Below are 16,420 nucleotides of genomic sequence, written 5' to 3'. Positions count from 1 at the left end.
CTCCATCGAAAAGTGGCCGCCGCAGACAGGATCCCGAAACTAATAAATTACCTAGTCGCAGCGACATTTCAACTTTGTTACGCAACTTAACAACACATTATATGCTTAATCCGCGAAACCACAAATGAACGCAAAGCGTGCAACAAGAACAGGATTGCCATGCAAACATTTTTTAAGCACACACATTATACATTCACCAAACCAACCGATTCAAATTCCAAAGGGCTTTTGCACATGTATCAGCTAGGCAACAAGTGAATAAAACTTTTTGCACCCACAAGAAACCGTCCTATGCAAGAGGCTTTGTCAAGGCACAGTTTCATATAAATTAGCAAGATGGAAAACGAAACTGAACAACTATTGTTAACATTATATGGCACTGGTTTGTAGTTTACAAGAATTCTACACTGTTTTAAGGCAGTAGTGATCCAAGCAGCCACCAAACCTGACAATCCATTTCATTTATTACCGTTTTAAAAGCCCAATATAAAAGCAACAACGAGCACATAGGCATGCTATGTTGAGCTAGTGTTGCAGCTTGGAACTGAAAACTTAATTTGATCATACATAATAAGGCAAATGAAACAGCCTTAAATCCAAAGATGAAGGGAATAGCCCAAAACAACTATGGTAACAGTCGAGTCAACACAGGTGCACATGGCGATTATGTACGCTGTGAACTCGCACCATAATACAAATTGTGTTTACACCAGTAAAGTGACGCGGTGCGACGCGTGGGGTTCGATATCATAAAGCGGCACCTACAGCTATAAGAGAAACCACTGTCGAGGACTTCAAATTAGTTTACCCCCCCTCCCTCCCCCCAGGTTCTTTAATGTTCTCCAATATCGAACAGCACATGGGCACTTTTGCATTTCATCTCCATTGAAAAATGAACCCGATGGCTGGGGTGCGATCTCGTGACCTTGGGCTCAGCAGCTATTGCCATTGCCACTAAATTGGTCACCACAGTCAGTCCAGTGTAGCATCACTGCACACAACGAGGCGGATGGAGGCGCGGTTATAGCAGAGAACGAGACGTACACGCTTAAAACAAGTGGACATGTGTCTTTTTTTCTTTTTCATGATTGTGGAAGAGGAAAAGGAGGTGATTCAGATGTACTTGGTCCGTGTGAGTGCTCTTTCGGCATGACTGGGGTCTGTAAACTTGGACCAATCTGTCTGGCCCACAACAAAGCCAATGTCCCGCATACGCTTCTGCTGTTTGCTCTCTTCTATGTCGGCCCACCGCACCTGTGGGAAGAGAAAACAAGCGCGTCAAGCCAAAACATGTGACCTTGTCTCATCAACGCGTGCTCAAAGGACGCGAAAGAAATTGAACAAAAAGAGGAGGCTAGCAGAGGAACGCGAGCACTGAGCAAAGACACACTGACCAGCAAATGTAATTGTTACAGAGTGTCATAATAAAAGCCATCGATAAACATTTCATAAAACGCCACAAAAATTTAAATAAAAAAAAGAACAGTACAGCAGCCGCAAAATTTTGGATGTGTGCCAATTCCTTTCAGAACAGTGAAATGGAGTGTTCACATTTGGTGACCATTGCACCCTGTAGCTGCTCCACACTTTCACCACCCATAGTAGACGAGGGATCCCGTTGAAAGAAGACCCTGAAGCAACATTATCCACACTTTCAACACTCGCTGCAGATATTACCTCCACGACCACCCCAGCCTACCACCTCGCAGACTCTCGCATTGAGAGCCACACCTCAAATGTTTCCGCACTGTTTTCTCTCAAGCCCTTCTGTTTGAAATGCCCCTGCCTGTACGTGAAAATGGAATAACTTAGTGCTTGCCCTTCATGCACATACTCTCCACAATATCCCAACCTCCTTCCTTCTCGATGGCATGCCTGCCAGTTGGCCCTTATGCATTTAATGAAAGAGTATATAAAAGATCTTATTTTGACCATTAATAAAGCCTTTCTCTCTTTTCGAAGTGTCCACATTTCATAAAAAAGGGAGAATTGGCTAGTGAGTGAGTTTGCTTGTGGCTCATCAGTCGTTCCATCATTGCCGTAGTGCTTTGCAATCTGTCTGTTCATTTCAAGGAGTACAGACACCTAATTTTTGGGTTTGTGTTTTATTCTTTGTAATGGTGCGTAAAACATTACTGTACATCAATCACCATGTGACATTTGCCTACGACAACTGAGTGATGGATATGATGTCAAAATCAAGTTTAGGTCACGTGAGAGATTAAAAAAAAAAAAAAAGAAGAGCAATATAATCCTTCCTCTGTCGTTTGAATTCACTAGAAAGCTAAAGCCAGCCTGCCTCAAGAACAGGAATCACAAAAAGTGAAGAGTCTGCGATTATATCACTGCTTTTCCATGCCGCGCATGATCTAGACTTGATTGTGACGTCAAAGCTCAGCTCTTGAAACCGAAACTGGTGAGGAAAGAAAATTCAATTATAAATTAATTAGCGGTCGAAAACCACATGGTTATCCATATACAGGAACGTCTTGCGCATCATTACCAAGACGAAAAACAGCACCAAAATTTCGTGTCTACACTCCTTTCAGGTGCTCTTTCGAGCGTCATTCGAGACTCCCACAAGCAGCAACAGCCTAATTCAGGCACTCACCCGCTTCTTGCCCGGTTCACTGTGCCGCTCCTCGTAGTCGTCAGGCAACTGCAGGTAATCGTCCATGGACGTGTGCTTGAGGCAGTGGCTGCTCAAGCCATCCAGTTTTACTGCACAAAGGGGACGACAGGAGAGCGTCAGCAGGATAATGGAGAATTCTCAAGTGACGACAGCTCACTCACAGAGTCGTTCCCCAGAGCCGCCAGTGGTGTCTGTCATAATTTCCCAGCGGCTCGGCTTGTGGACCTGTACAAACAGTCGAGTCAAATTCAAGCCGGCACTCGAATCAAGCTGAAACTGGCTTGGCTCCAATTTCTCGCTACTCACGGGCTCTTCTTCGTCCTCTTCCTCTTCATCTTTGCTAAGTGCTGCAACGGCACCACCACCACCGTCCGCACCACTGCCCTCAGCGTCAGCATCCACGGCGTCGGCTGGTGGCAGCTCGCCGTCCTGCGCTCGAAGCGCGATGAAGTTGCAATGTCTGGGTAATAGTTTTATGCCCTACATTCCCTACATGCCCTACGGGTTCAAATCCCGGTGCCGCGCAATTCTCCACCGGATGACAAAAAGAAAAAAAAAAAAAAAAAAAAAAAAAAAAAAAAAAATTCCGCATGTCGATGGAATTGCATATACAGGTTTGGGGTGCGACCTGATGACGGTGAACACCTCCGGCAACGCACTCCCTCACCAGAACAGGAGTTGGCCACCCTGGTGCAGTAATTGGCCACAACCTCCTATGATAAGCTCCATAAAACCCCGGCCCTCAGTCACCAGCGGCTGCGGAACAACTGACCACGGCGGCTGCGGAACAACTGACCACGGCGGCGGTCAGACCTGTGACGCAGTAGGGGGTGCTAAGAAAGCCTGGCTCCGCTGGACAGGCCGCCATTGGAAACTGACCCTGGCAACGTTTAATGCTAGAACCCTAGCTAGTGAAGCTAGTTTAGCAGTGCTGTTAGAGGAACTAGAGGGCATGAAATGGGATGTCATAGGGCTTAGTGAGGTTAGGAGGCCGAATGAGGCATATACTGTACTGAAGGATGGGCATGTACTGTGTTATCGAGGTTTACCAGAGAGGCGACAACTAGGAGTAGGTTTCCTTGTCAATAAGTATATAGCGGGTAATATAGATGAATTCTATAGTATTAATGAGAGGGTTGCAGGCATCGTAATTAGGCTTAATAAGCGGTATAAACTGAAGGTTGTACAGGCCTATGCACCTACATGTAGTTATGATGACCAGGCAGTTGAAAGCTTCTATGAAGATGTAGAATCGGCAATGCGAAAAGTAAAGACGCAGTATACTGTACTAATGGGCGACTTCAATGCCAAGGTAGGGAAAAAACAGGCAGGAGGCAAGGCAGTAGGTGACTATGGCATTGGTTCTAGGAATAGCAGGGGGGAGTTACTAGTTGAGTTTGCAGAGCGCAATAACTTACGAATCATGAATACCTTCTTCAGCAAACGGAAGAACCAAAAATGGACATGGAAAAGTCCTAACGGAGAGACTAAAAATGAAATCGACTTCATAATGTGTTCAACCCCCGCCATTGTGCAGGATGTAGAGGTAATCGGGAAAGTTTGATGTAGTGACCACAGGATGGTGAGGTCCCGAATTAGCCTAAATCTGAAGAAGGAACGCAATAGATTAGTAAGAAAGAAACCCATCAACGAATTAGCGGTGAGGGGGAGGGCAGAAGAGTTCAGGATCTCGCTACAGAATAGGTATTCAGCTCTAACTGAGGATGACGACATTACCGTAGAGGCAAGGAACAATAATTTCAGAGATATCATTACTGAGTGCGCGGTAGAAGTAGGCGGTAGGATAGTTAGAGAGGATACCGGTAAGCTGTCTAAGGAGACGAAAGATTTGATTAAGAAACGGCAGAGTATGAAAGCTTCCAATCCAACAGACCAGATCGAATTGGCCGAGATATCAAAGCTAATCAATAAGCGCAAGGTGGCCGATATAAGGAAGTATAACATGGAGAAAATTGAGCATGCTGTAAAGAACGGGGGAAGCCTTAAAGCTGTAAAGAAGAAATTGGGCTTAGGCAAAAACCAGATGTATGCGATAAGGGACAAGGCGGGCAACGTCATCACTAATATGGACAAGATAGTCAAAGTAGCCGAGGAGTTCTATACAGATCTCTACAGTAGCCAAAGTAGTCAGGACCGTAATGAGATTGGCGGTAGGGAGAAACAGTCAGACGTTCCACCAGTGACGAAGGACGAGGTCAAGAAAGCACTAGAAACTATGAAAAGGGGAAAATCAGCTGGAGAGGATCAGATAACTACAGATTTGCTGAAGGACGGGGGGGATATCGTGCTAGAAAAACTGGCCACCCTGCATACGCAGTGCCTGGTGTCATCGACGGTACCGGAAGCATGGAAGAATGCAAACATTATCCTCATTCACAAGAAAGGGGACTCTAAGGACCTTAAAAATTACAGACCAATCAGCTTACTGTCTGTTACGTATAAGGTATTTACTAAGGTAATCGCTAATAGAATCAGGACAACCTTAGACTGCAATCAAGCAAAGGATCAAGCAGGGTTTCGGAAACGGTACTCTACTATCGATCATATCCATACCATCAATCAGGTGATAGAAAAATGCGCGGAATATAACCAGCCCTTATACATAGCATTCATTGATTACGAGAAAGCATTTGACTCAGTTGAAACCTCGGCGGTGATGCACGCATTGCGAAATCAGGGGGTAGACGAGCCGTACGTGAAAGTGCTGGAAGATATATATAGTGGCTGCACAGCAACCATAGTTCTGCATAAAGAAAGTAACAAAATTCCCATAAAGAAAGGTGTTAGGCAAGGAGACACAATCTCCCCAGCACTATTCACAGCTTGTTTAGAGTATGTATTCAGAGACTTGGAATGGGAGCAGTTAGGGATAAGGCTAGATGGAGAATACCTCAGTAATCTGCGATTTGCTGATGACATTGCCTTGCTAAGCAACTCGGGAGATGAACTGCAAATAATGATTGATGACCTAGACAGGCAAAGTAGAAAGGTAGGCTTGAAAATCAATATGCAGAAGACTAAGGTAATGTTCAACAGCCTCGGGAAGGAACAGGAGTTTACATTAGGTAGCAGAATACTGGAAGTAGTAGGCGAATATATCTACTTAGGACAGGTAGTAACTGCAGATCCGGACCATGAAAAGGAAATAACAAGAAGAATAAGATTGGGATGGAGCGCATTTGGCAAGCACTCGCAGATTATGACTAGCAGCTTACCGGTATCGCTCAAGAGGAAAGTATACAACAGTTGCATCTTGCCTGCACTCACCTATGGGGCTGAAACGTGGAGGCTAACCAAGAGAGTTCTACTTAAGTTGAGGACAACCCAGAGGGCTATGGAACGAAAAATGGTAGGGGTAACATTAAGAGATAGAAAGCGTGCAGAGTGGGTCAGAGAAATAACTCAAGTTAACGACATTCTAGTGGAAATTAAGAAGAAGAAATGGACATGGGCAGGACATCTAGTGCGAAGAGAGGATAACCGATGGTCGCTGAGGGTAACAAACTGGATTCCAAGGGAAGGAAAGCGTAGCAGGGGGCGGCAGAAAGTTAGGTGGGCGGATGAGATTAAGAAGTTCGCAGGGGTCAAGTGGATGCAGCTAGCACAGAACCGGGTTAAGTGGAGAGATATGGGAGAGGCCTTCGCCCTGCAGTGGGTATAATCAGGCTGATGATGATGATGATGATGCCCTACATCCTAACCACTGCGCCCCTTTGCTTACCTCTGCCTGCCCTACACTGCCCGTGCGCAATATATAGCAAATGTAATTTCCACTCGGGCAGCGATTATTCTCCCCATAAATCAGTATTTCGATCAGGTTCACTGGGGCTCACTTCCGAAATGTGCCCTCTGATCCATGCCAACAAGGATCAAAGCTGTAGGTTAACTGTTCAACTCTTGACCTCACCAAAGCCGCCAACACATGCCTCATGCAAATTGCCTATGGCCCTTACACCAGTGAAAAACCACAGTGCGTGTACTGCCATGAGTGCCGCAGATAGAGTTCTACAAGAGAAACAGGATCTACATTCCGAGTCTGCATTATTATTGCAAGTGTTGCTATCTCCCTGACCTCGAGTCGTGCGATTGGTGGAAACGCCGCAATTGGATGTTGCCACTACAACATCCTGTTCCGGTATTTCCACCAATCAGATGACTCGAGGTCAGGGAGATAGTGCCACTTTTGATGACGACGCGAACTTGGAACCCGGACCACCAGGCCTCACCATGTCTTCCATCTCGTTGAGTAGAATACTGCAGTCGAGCCGGGGGTAGCTTTTGGGAGCAGGCTCCCAGGAGTCCACAATCTGCGCAAGAAGAGTGAAGAAAGCAATGCAGTTGCCTTTGGCTTGGATTGGATTGGATAAGGTTTGAAGCTGTAAGAAGCAGGAAGCTGCAGCACAAGAGGCACCTTTCGAATGTCCTCAAGGGTGCGGCCGTGGACGTTGCGTCGATGGCACTCCACAGGGTCCAGGCATTCCGGCTCACAGATGTACACCTGGAAGCCGTTCTGCCGCGCATAGCCAGCAAACTGCTCTAGCTGCTGTACCCGTGCCAGCACCGCGTCGACGAGCACAAACGAAAAGAGCCGGCCATCCACAGTCTTGCGGAACGACTTGAGCAAGCTGCCGAAGTAGACGTCCTCCATGTCAGCTTCATACTCGTACCGGAACTCCTGTTCCAAAAAAAAAACGACATCATTTGAAAAGGAACTCTGGAACAATCTTCACTAACACTACTTCCTCCATCTCTGAGGCCTTTAGTTCTAAGCTCAGCGATCGCGTTGAAGAGCACAGGAAAGACTCTATGCAACGCATTCAACACAGCCACACTCCAGTGTTATAGCTTTCTTTTCACCTTCAAGAGGCAATTGTGAAAGTGCACTCTTGTTGATAAGAGTGCTGTGGGCTTCTTCCTGTACTCTGGAAGCGAGTGTGCAGTGACTCACCTTTCGTTTGACTCGCTTGCCTGTGTCGGGGTCCAGCTCGGACACTTCCACCTCCTGCATGAAGTAGTCGTCGAGGGCCAGCACTCGAGGCGCCACGCTTCCGGCGGCGCCCATCTCGCGCTCCTTGAGTAGCCGTGCCAGGTAAGACTTGCCCGAGCCTGGTGGGCCACGCACCACGACACACAACAGCGGCGGGCGTGACTCGCGGCCGGGCAGCCCCAGCAGGTCCTCGGCAGAGACCACCTGAGGTTCAGGTGGCGCAGGTGGAGGTACAGGGGCTGGTGGAGGTACAGGTGAAGGTCGATGTCTGCTGTCCATCAGTGCCATTGGGAATGCCAGGTCGTCCATTATGGGCGACCGCTCGCGGGCTGGCCTGCCATGGCCGTAGTCCAGCACTGAACCAAGTGCAACAGCTTAGCGCCAAAAAACTCGGGACTACAGTCAGACAGAGTTCAAGACTGAAGCAGAAATCGCCCCTCAAGAGGGGATCCTCCAACCCATGCAGTCAACCTACTCTTGTAAATGTCATGGCCACTCTAGCACTTGTTTACGTATAAAATGGCAGGTTTAAAGTGGTTTACTACAACATCAAGATAATGGAAACATCATTGGCTGGAGGGTCCTCTTTGAAAGGCATTTGCATCTTCATTCTTAAGCTGTGTCTGGCCACAGGCATTGCTAATAGCAAGATAGCCACTACACACACCTTTGGGTTCCTGCCTTCTCTCAGATTCTGCAGATTTTCCATGGCCATAGTCGAACGACTCAAACTTTGCTGCGTGGGGAAAAAAAAAAAACGGGGAAAAGAAACTTTAGCTGCCTTTCCAGGCCGGCCAATATTCCAAGCTTAACCTTGCACTACAGGTGCAAGGCTTATGGGTACAAGCCTCATGATAATGCCTCTCTATTGCACTGTCTTTCATACCAGCTACAAGGACTGCAGTCGCCAATTTATAACAGCTGCTTCTTATCACTGTGCAACTCTTGCATCAGTCCTCCTGCAGCTGGTCTATGCTCTATGACCACTAACTCTGCTACATTTGCCTCAAAATCTCTACCAGAGTATGTGTCAACTACTACATCCGATTTGCTAAAGCTACCTCGTTAAGCTTATGATAGGTCCACATATCAAATCATTTAAGTAGTTGATGTGACAGGCACCCATATATCAACACCTCGGATTTGCAATAAGTGGGCATGGTTGAAGCTGTTTCAAGATGTTCCTTATAATGCAAAGCGGCTAACTTTTAAATACTATTAATTTGTGAAATTTGTCATATAATGCAAAGGTGCTTTTATATTTATGCAGATTTTTCAGAAGCCATGCATCTTCTTTACACCATTGCAGTGCAGAGTGGCAACTTACCGTTGAGGCCGCAACTACTAACTTCACAAATACAGGCAGGTGGCTGGGTAGAGGTGGCTGTGAGGTGCAGTCTTTTCAAAGCTGCACTTCGTGTGTAGAGTACTTTATTTTACTATTTTAGCTACCTTGGTTATGCTCATAAGTAACATTTAGCTTAGCTTCACTCTACTAGACTAAGTATGCAGCAGGATACCTGGCTTGAGAGGCTTGAACAGGCCTACCCAATTTATGTTATGAACGTTGACTTGTTTCGCTAAATTTTTAATAAGCTGAGCAAGCTGCACTGTCAAGCCATGTCTGTTAACATTTTTTTTTTAAGGCTCATCATTAAGTTTTCACCTACCTACCCACTATTAGCCAAGCCCCAGGGCCACGATGCCAATACCACGGTCTAAAGCCAAAATAACAAATACGCTTTTATCAAGCAGGCTATAGTGAATAGCAACCATACTTTGTGGCAGACCATTACTAGTCAAAATACAGTAGTATGATACTGCAAAATTTGAAGTATACCACAGCTATGTGCTACGCTAGGCTGTAGGTCTTTCGTAGGGCTGCACAGATGGAAACATGCCAAACTAGGTATGACTGGGGCTACTTCAAAACAGCTTTCAAGAGCACTGACACATATACAGCATGCATACAGTGTGCAGATACACAGGATAATCTGCTGCTATCAGCCAGAGGCATTATGAAAATTCTCCAAAAATTAAGGTAGATTACATCTATGCCTGTGTGTAGCCTTACGACCACAGAGAAATACCAAACAGCTTTCTCAAGCTGATGTAATCTGAAGGAAAATGTAAGCTTGAATGTTCAGCACAGCAGTTACATGACTGCATTATTATATTAGCCCATCGTAAATTACTTTACCAAGGAGGACTCCGTTCAACAAACCTGAACGACTGTCCTACTTTAAACTGTCAATAGCTTGGCATGCTTCCTACTTGCCAACCAATAGTATTGCTAGGCACAGCTTGGGCAGTGACGGCCCTAAGCTCTGTGCAACTTCACAAAATGCGAAAGCTATGGCTGGAGTGAGCCAAGGAGGTTGTAGCAACAAGCCACATACTACTTTTCAAGCGTCAACCATGCCAAAATCCCAAGAACGGGAGATAGGGAGGCAGACCGAAGCATAAAAGCACTTACCGCGTTAGTACTCTAGTATGCATGACTTCTACGATTACAGATCTGAATTGCGTCAGTCGAGTCTAAATATGGACGTTAGCCAAAAATAAAATACAAAGTTAGATTTGCACAGATTCTATTTTTAAGCAAAACAAATTAATGCCAACCTCAGTATACACATCAGTGAGGAGTGCCCACAGACTTCTGCATTTGGCGAGTTACAATTGTACAGACCGTAGTTTGGCAGTGGTCCTGGGTTTAGCTTGCTCACCAAAAATTAATTTTTGTACTTTGCATTACATAAACCAGAGCCGCCCAGGTTGTTTGATGGTAGCTGCAATGCGCCCGTGTTGCTGGTTTTGCCTGGCCACATGCCAGACATGCAGTACTCTAGCCCACGTACCTGTCAATGCTCTTCAATTTCTTGTACGGCGAACGGCTACTGGCCGTTTTGTATGGGTCTACAGCTGGGCAGGAGAGCCCCTGGCGAGTGCGTTTGCTTATGCGATTTCAGATGGCAGCACTATGCCAAGTGTGACAAACACAAACTAAGGAGTTCAGTTGCTAAGAATGGAAGGGTTACGCAACGTACGAGGCAAAAGCCTTGGGTGACAATTTCCACTACAATTTTCCAGTAACCTGCCAAGCAGTTCCGTGCTGCTTAGCAAGAAGTCCGTGTAGTACCTGTTCGAGCATGCAGTGCTATTGCCAAATGCCAGCAGCGCATGTGCCTAATAAGGCAAACTAATAGTAAGGCAACGTGCCAGTGATAAGCTGTGAAGCATAGGAAATTTATGCTAATTAAGAGGACACCCGAGGAGAACTCCACCTGATTTATGTAGAGAGTAAAACTAACTTCTTTGACTTTCTGTCACTCTACCAACGTTCCTTTGAGAGCAAAAAACACATTTACTGCTAAGAAGTTTGGAATAGAGAGTTTGCTCAGGCTTGTGAGATTGATGACAACAGTGAATCATAGACTTAAAGGGACAGAACAATGGCCAAAATATGTCAGATTGTGGTGTAGATAAAAAGATCTTGCCTCATACAGTACAGATCGAGCACTACAATATTAAAAAAAAAGACGCTTTACAATTATAATTTGACATTGAAAATTGCATAAAAACAACTGAGGTGCTATCTAGCGGAGAAATCCTATTACTTTCACTGTAGTATCCCACGTGACTATATGTCAGCAAAATATAGCTGATTTTCGTAACTGCACACTGTCCTTTTTTCTTCTAGGAGTGCTTATTATAATTTATTATATTTTGCGCTCTCTCCAGTACATCCTTAAATAAAAACCACCCCTCCTATCGCACAGTGAGAGGCATGCTTTCAGGTTTTGCCACTAGATGGCGCCACAGTGTTTAGAATGCCGTGAATGAAACGATGATAATGTCCACTAAAGCTTTTGCCGACAAGGCACGCGTTATTGTGCCGTAACAGCATTGAGTGTGAAACTGAAGAGGAAGTTACTCTACGCAAAAAATGTCTGATTACTGTCTGGCGAGTGGAATTTATAATTGTTTTCAATACGTCTTTTTTGTTGACCACCAGTCGTGATTGCGGTCGCCGCTCATGGTTTCCAGCATTAGATCTACATAGAAACGGGCGCATGCACAGATTGAAAAATTATCGGTCAAAATTTTCAACAGCTTTTCTACCAAAGCCGTTACGGAATCGAACATTTTAGACAGCAATATTTCCATTGCGCTGGAAAAAATTAGAGACCTAAATTCCAACGTTCTGTCCCTTTAATGATCACTGGATCCACAAGTGTACGGTCTAATCTGACAGAGCCGCAAACAAAAAAGTGCAGCTCTAGGTTGTAAGGAACGAGCCATTTTTTAAAAAGACGCAAGTCTGTTATTAGAAGGCCAATGTCAACACATATCTTTGCCCTTATGAACATGCCACAAATAATCAAGAGAGTTTTGAGCAGAAGTCTCAGAAAATCTTTTTGGCTGCTTATCAGTTCCCTATCTAATCATACTGAAGCAAGATCACAACTATGCTTCACCTGATACCCCCAAAGATGTGCTCCCATGTCCCAAATCCAACCAACACATGGATACTTTTCCAAAACTGTTCAGGTGTCATCAAGGGTTCTTGGCTGCCAATTTTTAAAGCTGTCCGCTGCAGAGCACACCAAAAGAAACTAGACTTGATGGCAATCTCCAAGGCAGGCATACTGGCATTAGCACTGAGCTGCTCTTATCTACCCACTTAACTCTTATCTACAGAGTGAAAGTGGCTGTATTGTCCACACTAGTACCACCTTTGTAGGTGCATATTACCTGCACTCCATGTCAGAATTCCTGTGCAACGCCACTAAGCATGCAAAAGTAGAGTGTAATCCCATTGTCCCGCGACCCCATAATGGCAAATTAGGCTGAAATGGAGTCTCAAATTAAGTTGGTCTTCAGCAGCTGTAGAGAGGATTTCTATCTCAACTACAATCCACAGAATTGCTGACATGGATTGCAGTTCTTGCCCCGCAACTAGAAGCAGTGCTTGGGGCTTAACAGTGCAGCGAATAATTGGTCCACGATGCGACAAACGCGGGAGTGGCTGTTGTGCACACAGACCTGTAGAGTACCGTGATGACGAGCAGCACCTTTGTGCTGTATGTTTGGAATATTTTTTTTTTCTTCTCTGTACAGAGCGTATATCATGCAATTTCTCTTGACTTGAACACCAGGGTTCCTTCAACCTAAGCAAGTGCTTCAGCATTTAGCTGGTCGCATCATCTTACGGCCACAAGTTACAGATAAATTCTATAGTTATACCATTTCGACCAATTCCTAACATGCTTTTTGAAGTTTAGAGAGAGATTTTGTGTCTGTATATGAGGAATGCCAAGACTGAGGATAGTAAAAACAATCTATATGATTTCAACTAGAGATATGTAAAACTTAATTTAACTCGCATGATTATTATTACTGCTAGGGTATAAGAGCCCTTCATAATATTCAGCCCATTATTGCAGGCAGTTAACATTAAGGAGTACCTCGGTAATGGCTAGCAAGGACAATGTACTTGATTTTAACCAGTAATATGTAACACCTTAATGTGGCAAAGATTATTATTTTTAACAAGAACCCTTTGCTATATCAAGCTTTTTTGCAGGCAGGTAAACTTGAGAAGTGCCTCAAGGACAATGTATTCAAATTTGACCAGGAATTAGTAGCACTTAATTTAACATGCCGCAAAGATTATTATTTTTGATAGTAAAAAATTAACTTTGCTTCATACAGCATGCAGAAAAACTTGAGTGTCCAAGTACCGACTAGTAAAGACAACACTCTAGATTTGAAGCCGAAATTCCTAACACGCATTTGTGCCAGGAGGCTTCTTTTTATGTGGAGCACCAACCAATTAACTATTTATATATATGTTTTGATCATAGGCACATAAGCTTAGGGAATGCCATATGGCAAATAAAGAAAATGTATTCGATTTGAACCAGAAATTTGTATGAGTAGTGTCAAGGGGCTTTCTTTTTTTTTTTTTATACAAATAAAACATCAACTGATCTGGCGTATAGATCTCTTGATCACGAGAACATCAAGTTTAGGTAATGCAATAATTATGGCTCATAAGAAAAATTTATTAGGTTTGAACCAAAAATTGCCTTACTTAATTTAAGATGCACCACTTTTTTTTTTTTTTTGCAATCAAAATATCAACCACTTCACTACACACTGCCTTCGGTTGCAGGCAAGTAGACTAATAGCAGCTGTGAAGTTAACACCTTTAACGTTTGTGGCAAACACCTGTACGCAGGGTAGTTTGACTTTTTACGGCACAACCGTTTTCAAGAACACAAAGAGGCGAGTGCAATGCAATTTATTGCAATTATAACAAACTTGGAGTTTGGCCTTCGCCAGAGACGTTAATGTTGTCATGGTAGCTCGCAAGGGATTTTATTTTCCCGTGTGAGGCGTTCTCAGGAGTCCAAAATCACTTAGCAGTCTCCTTGGAGTTGACAAGCTGTCATCTTGTTACCGCCTACTTGTATCTCGCGCAACGCAGTATATTAATGTGATTAATGTACGACAAACTTGGGGAAATTAAGACATCCCCCTTCAGATTACCACTTATTTTCAATGTTACTAAGCTAAACAATGTTCAGATTAAATGCCAGAGTTTGATTTACTATCGATAAGCAACTCCTATTTGGCACGTTGTTGCTTCCTGTTATTGAAATTAGGCACGCAGTTCGCAGACTAGGGCAGGTACTGTCAGAAGCATGTGCCGTACAGAAGCTGTTAACTAACACACAGCTACATTTGCTTTCTTTGACATTACATTAACTCTGCACGCACATTAAACGTGCTGCTTGGATATAGCAAGATAAAACTTAACTGAGCAATGACCTGACGCGCAAAATTCTTTCCTGATAAGGAAAGTAGTTAAAACTTTTTCCGTTACCTAAGCAAGAAATTACCCAGGAGATGAAATTACATGCTAGATAGTTTTTATGCCTCTGACTCATTTGGTACAGTCAAACAATAAAAAGTGGAGTTGTAATTAGTCAGCTGGCTTATACACCACACTGCGGAACACCAGCCATTGCTACCAACCGTTTGTTAAGCTGCCTCTTGCTATAGCTTTAATACCACTGTGCACACACAGTGTGCAGCTGTTACAACTGGCAGGGCTAAAACGAGAACAAACAAAACTCTGTGGACCGTGTCCACAGAAGTGAAATGCCATTACATAGCTGACTAGCTGCTATCTAAAGCCTTAGTATGCGTATCTAGTACTGCTCTAGAACAAATAACCTTAACGATACTGTTGCAAGCAGCAACAGAGAGAGAACAAGAATCGTTTAATCGAAGCAAACTGACTGCCTAGAAAAACCTCCTCTCCCCACAACTGGCCCCAACTCGCAGCAGCGACACTGCTTAGCTTTACAAGGTTTGTCAGGCTACTGCAAGATGCAAACCGCGCCGAATATCTTTTAAATATCCCACATTCTGGTAGACTTTACTGCTTCATCGCTTGAATACCCTACATTCTGGTCAAGAGGAAAGGAGCGCTTTGCCATTATCTTAGCAATGACGAAGTGACACCCATGTGCTTAGTGTGACCTCCTTGGGATCATTTTTTTTTTCCCCCGCCGAGACGAGCGATTTACGCGCAGTATGCGCGCGGAAGGTTTTTCTCTCCCCTCCACTCCGACCACATATGTCGTGGCTGTGGTGGAGGCAGAGGGCAGACTCTCTCTGGCATATAGACAACATACATGAGAGGCCCCTTTATTCGCAACGACGGCCGGCTCGGCTACTTGGCTTTACCTCCTCCGGGCAGGTCGGCGGGCCGGTGACCGTAGTCAATCACTTCGGGCTCCCACGGGGCCTCTGGGGGCAGCTCCTCTGCCCTAGCCAGAGTGGGCCCCCCAGCAAACAGAAGAAGAGGAACACAGCGTCACACACACGTGGGCACAAAACACGGGGGAGCGGGCGGCGCAAAAGACAGACACGGGGCAGGGGGAGAGAAAGAGGAGGGAGGAAAAAAAAAAAGTAGGAACGAGCTCGTCCAATGGAGTGAGGGCACTTAAAAGAACACAGAGGACAATTTTTATCTCTTCCAAGTGAAAAAATAACGAAGGTCTAACTCGAGAGCTCGGAGCATCATACCAGACTCAAGGTCAAAGGTCGTCGGGGTAATTGGTAAACAGTGTTAAGCAGCTTACTTAAGGTCTTTGCTCAAGGTCAAAGGCCGTTGGGGTAATTCATCATTACAATGTTAAGTGGCCTAGTTAAGGTTAAAAGTCAGAGGTCATTGGGGAAGTGGTCAACGCAATGTTAAACGGCCTGCTTAACTTTAAACCATTCCTGGTTTCAAGGTCAAACTGTCCCACCTGATGACATTGGCAAAACCTGGCGTAATAGACCACTCGAAACTTCTGTTGCTCTCTTTGCGCACGGTGGCACTTGTCAGACAGTAAAGCGCTCATCTGTTGCCAATGAAATTGGATTAAGAAATTGCATTATTTAATTCAAATTTGACATATCTACACCTAAAAGGAGTCCATGATCGCCATCTGTGAAGTGAATGGTGGCATGGGAGACAATCAGTGTCCAAGAAAACTTCTTTGGGCGAAGTCGGTTGCACGTAATAAAAGCCAGTGATGGCAACAACATTATACATCTTTAGTTTCCCTTGCCTACATAAGCTTCATTTCCAGCTAAAACAGCACCTTTGCAACCTGGATGTGGTAATCCATGAATAAAGGTTTATTTAAATGTCTCCTCGGTGTTCCTTTAAGTTGAATGACTGCCTGTCAAGGACAGTAACTTTAAACTAACAGAAG

The 16,420-nt window shown here is 44.7% G+C and overlaps 1 protein-coding gene across 1 annotated transcript in view; it reads right to left on the bottom strand.

Moving 5' to 3' along the window:
• Window positions 1-1,053: 1,053 nt before the first annotated feature.
• Window positions 1,054-16,420, bottom strand: part of LOC146173410 (uncharacterized) — a 57,503-nt gene continuing 42,136 nt past the window's right edge. The window contains exons 9-17 of the mRNA XM_084584992.1: window positions 15,402-15,484; window positions 8,308-8,376; window positions 7,602-7,996; window positions 7,065-7,328; window positions 6,880-6,960; window positions 2,939-3,061; window positions 2,794-2,857; window positions 2,612-2,721; window positions 1,054-1,254 (exon numbers count right to left, since the gene is read on the bottom strand). Of these exons, the coding sequence (XP_084441118.1) occupies window positions 1,114-1,254; window positions 2,612-2,721; window positions 2,794-2,857; window positions 2,939-3,061; window positions 6,880-6,960; window positions 7,065-7,328; window positions 7,602-7,996; window positions 8,308-8,376; window positions 15,402-15,484 (1,330 nt within the window). The 3' untranslated portion in view covers window positions 1,054-1,113. The remainder of the gene's footprint in view (window positions 1,255-2,611; window positions 2,722-2,793; window positions 2,858-2,938; window positions 3,062-6,879; window positions 6,961-7,064; window positions 7,329-7,601; window positions 7,997-8,307; window positions 8,377-15,401; window positions 15,485-16,420) is intronic.

The sequence above is a fragment of the Amblyomma maculatum genome, chromosome 11, assembly GCF_055883805.1.
Source record: "Amblyomma maculatum isolate TAMU_Amacu chromosome 11, ASM5588380v1, whole genome shotgun sequence".
Classification (NCBI taxonomy): Eukaryota; Metazoa; Arthropoda; class Arachnida; order Ixodida; family Ixodidae; genus Amblyomma; species Amblyomma maculatum.
This window is presented reverse-complemented; position numbering and strand designations above follow the sequence as displayed.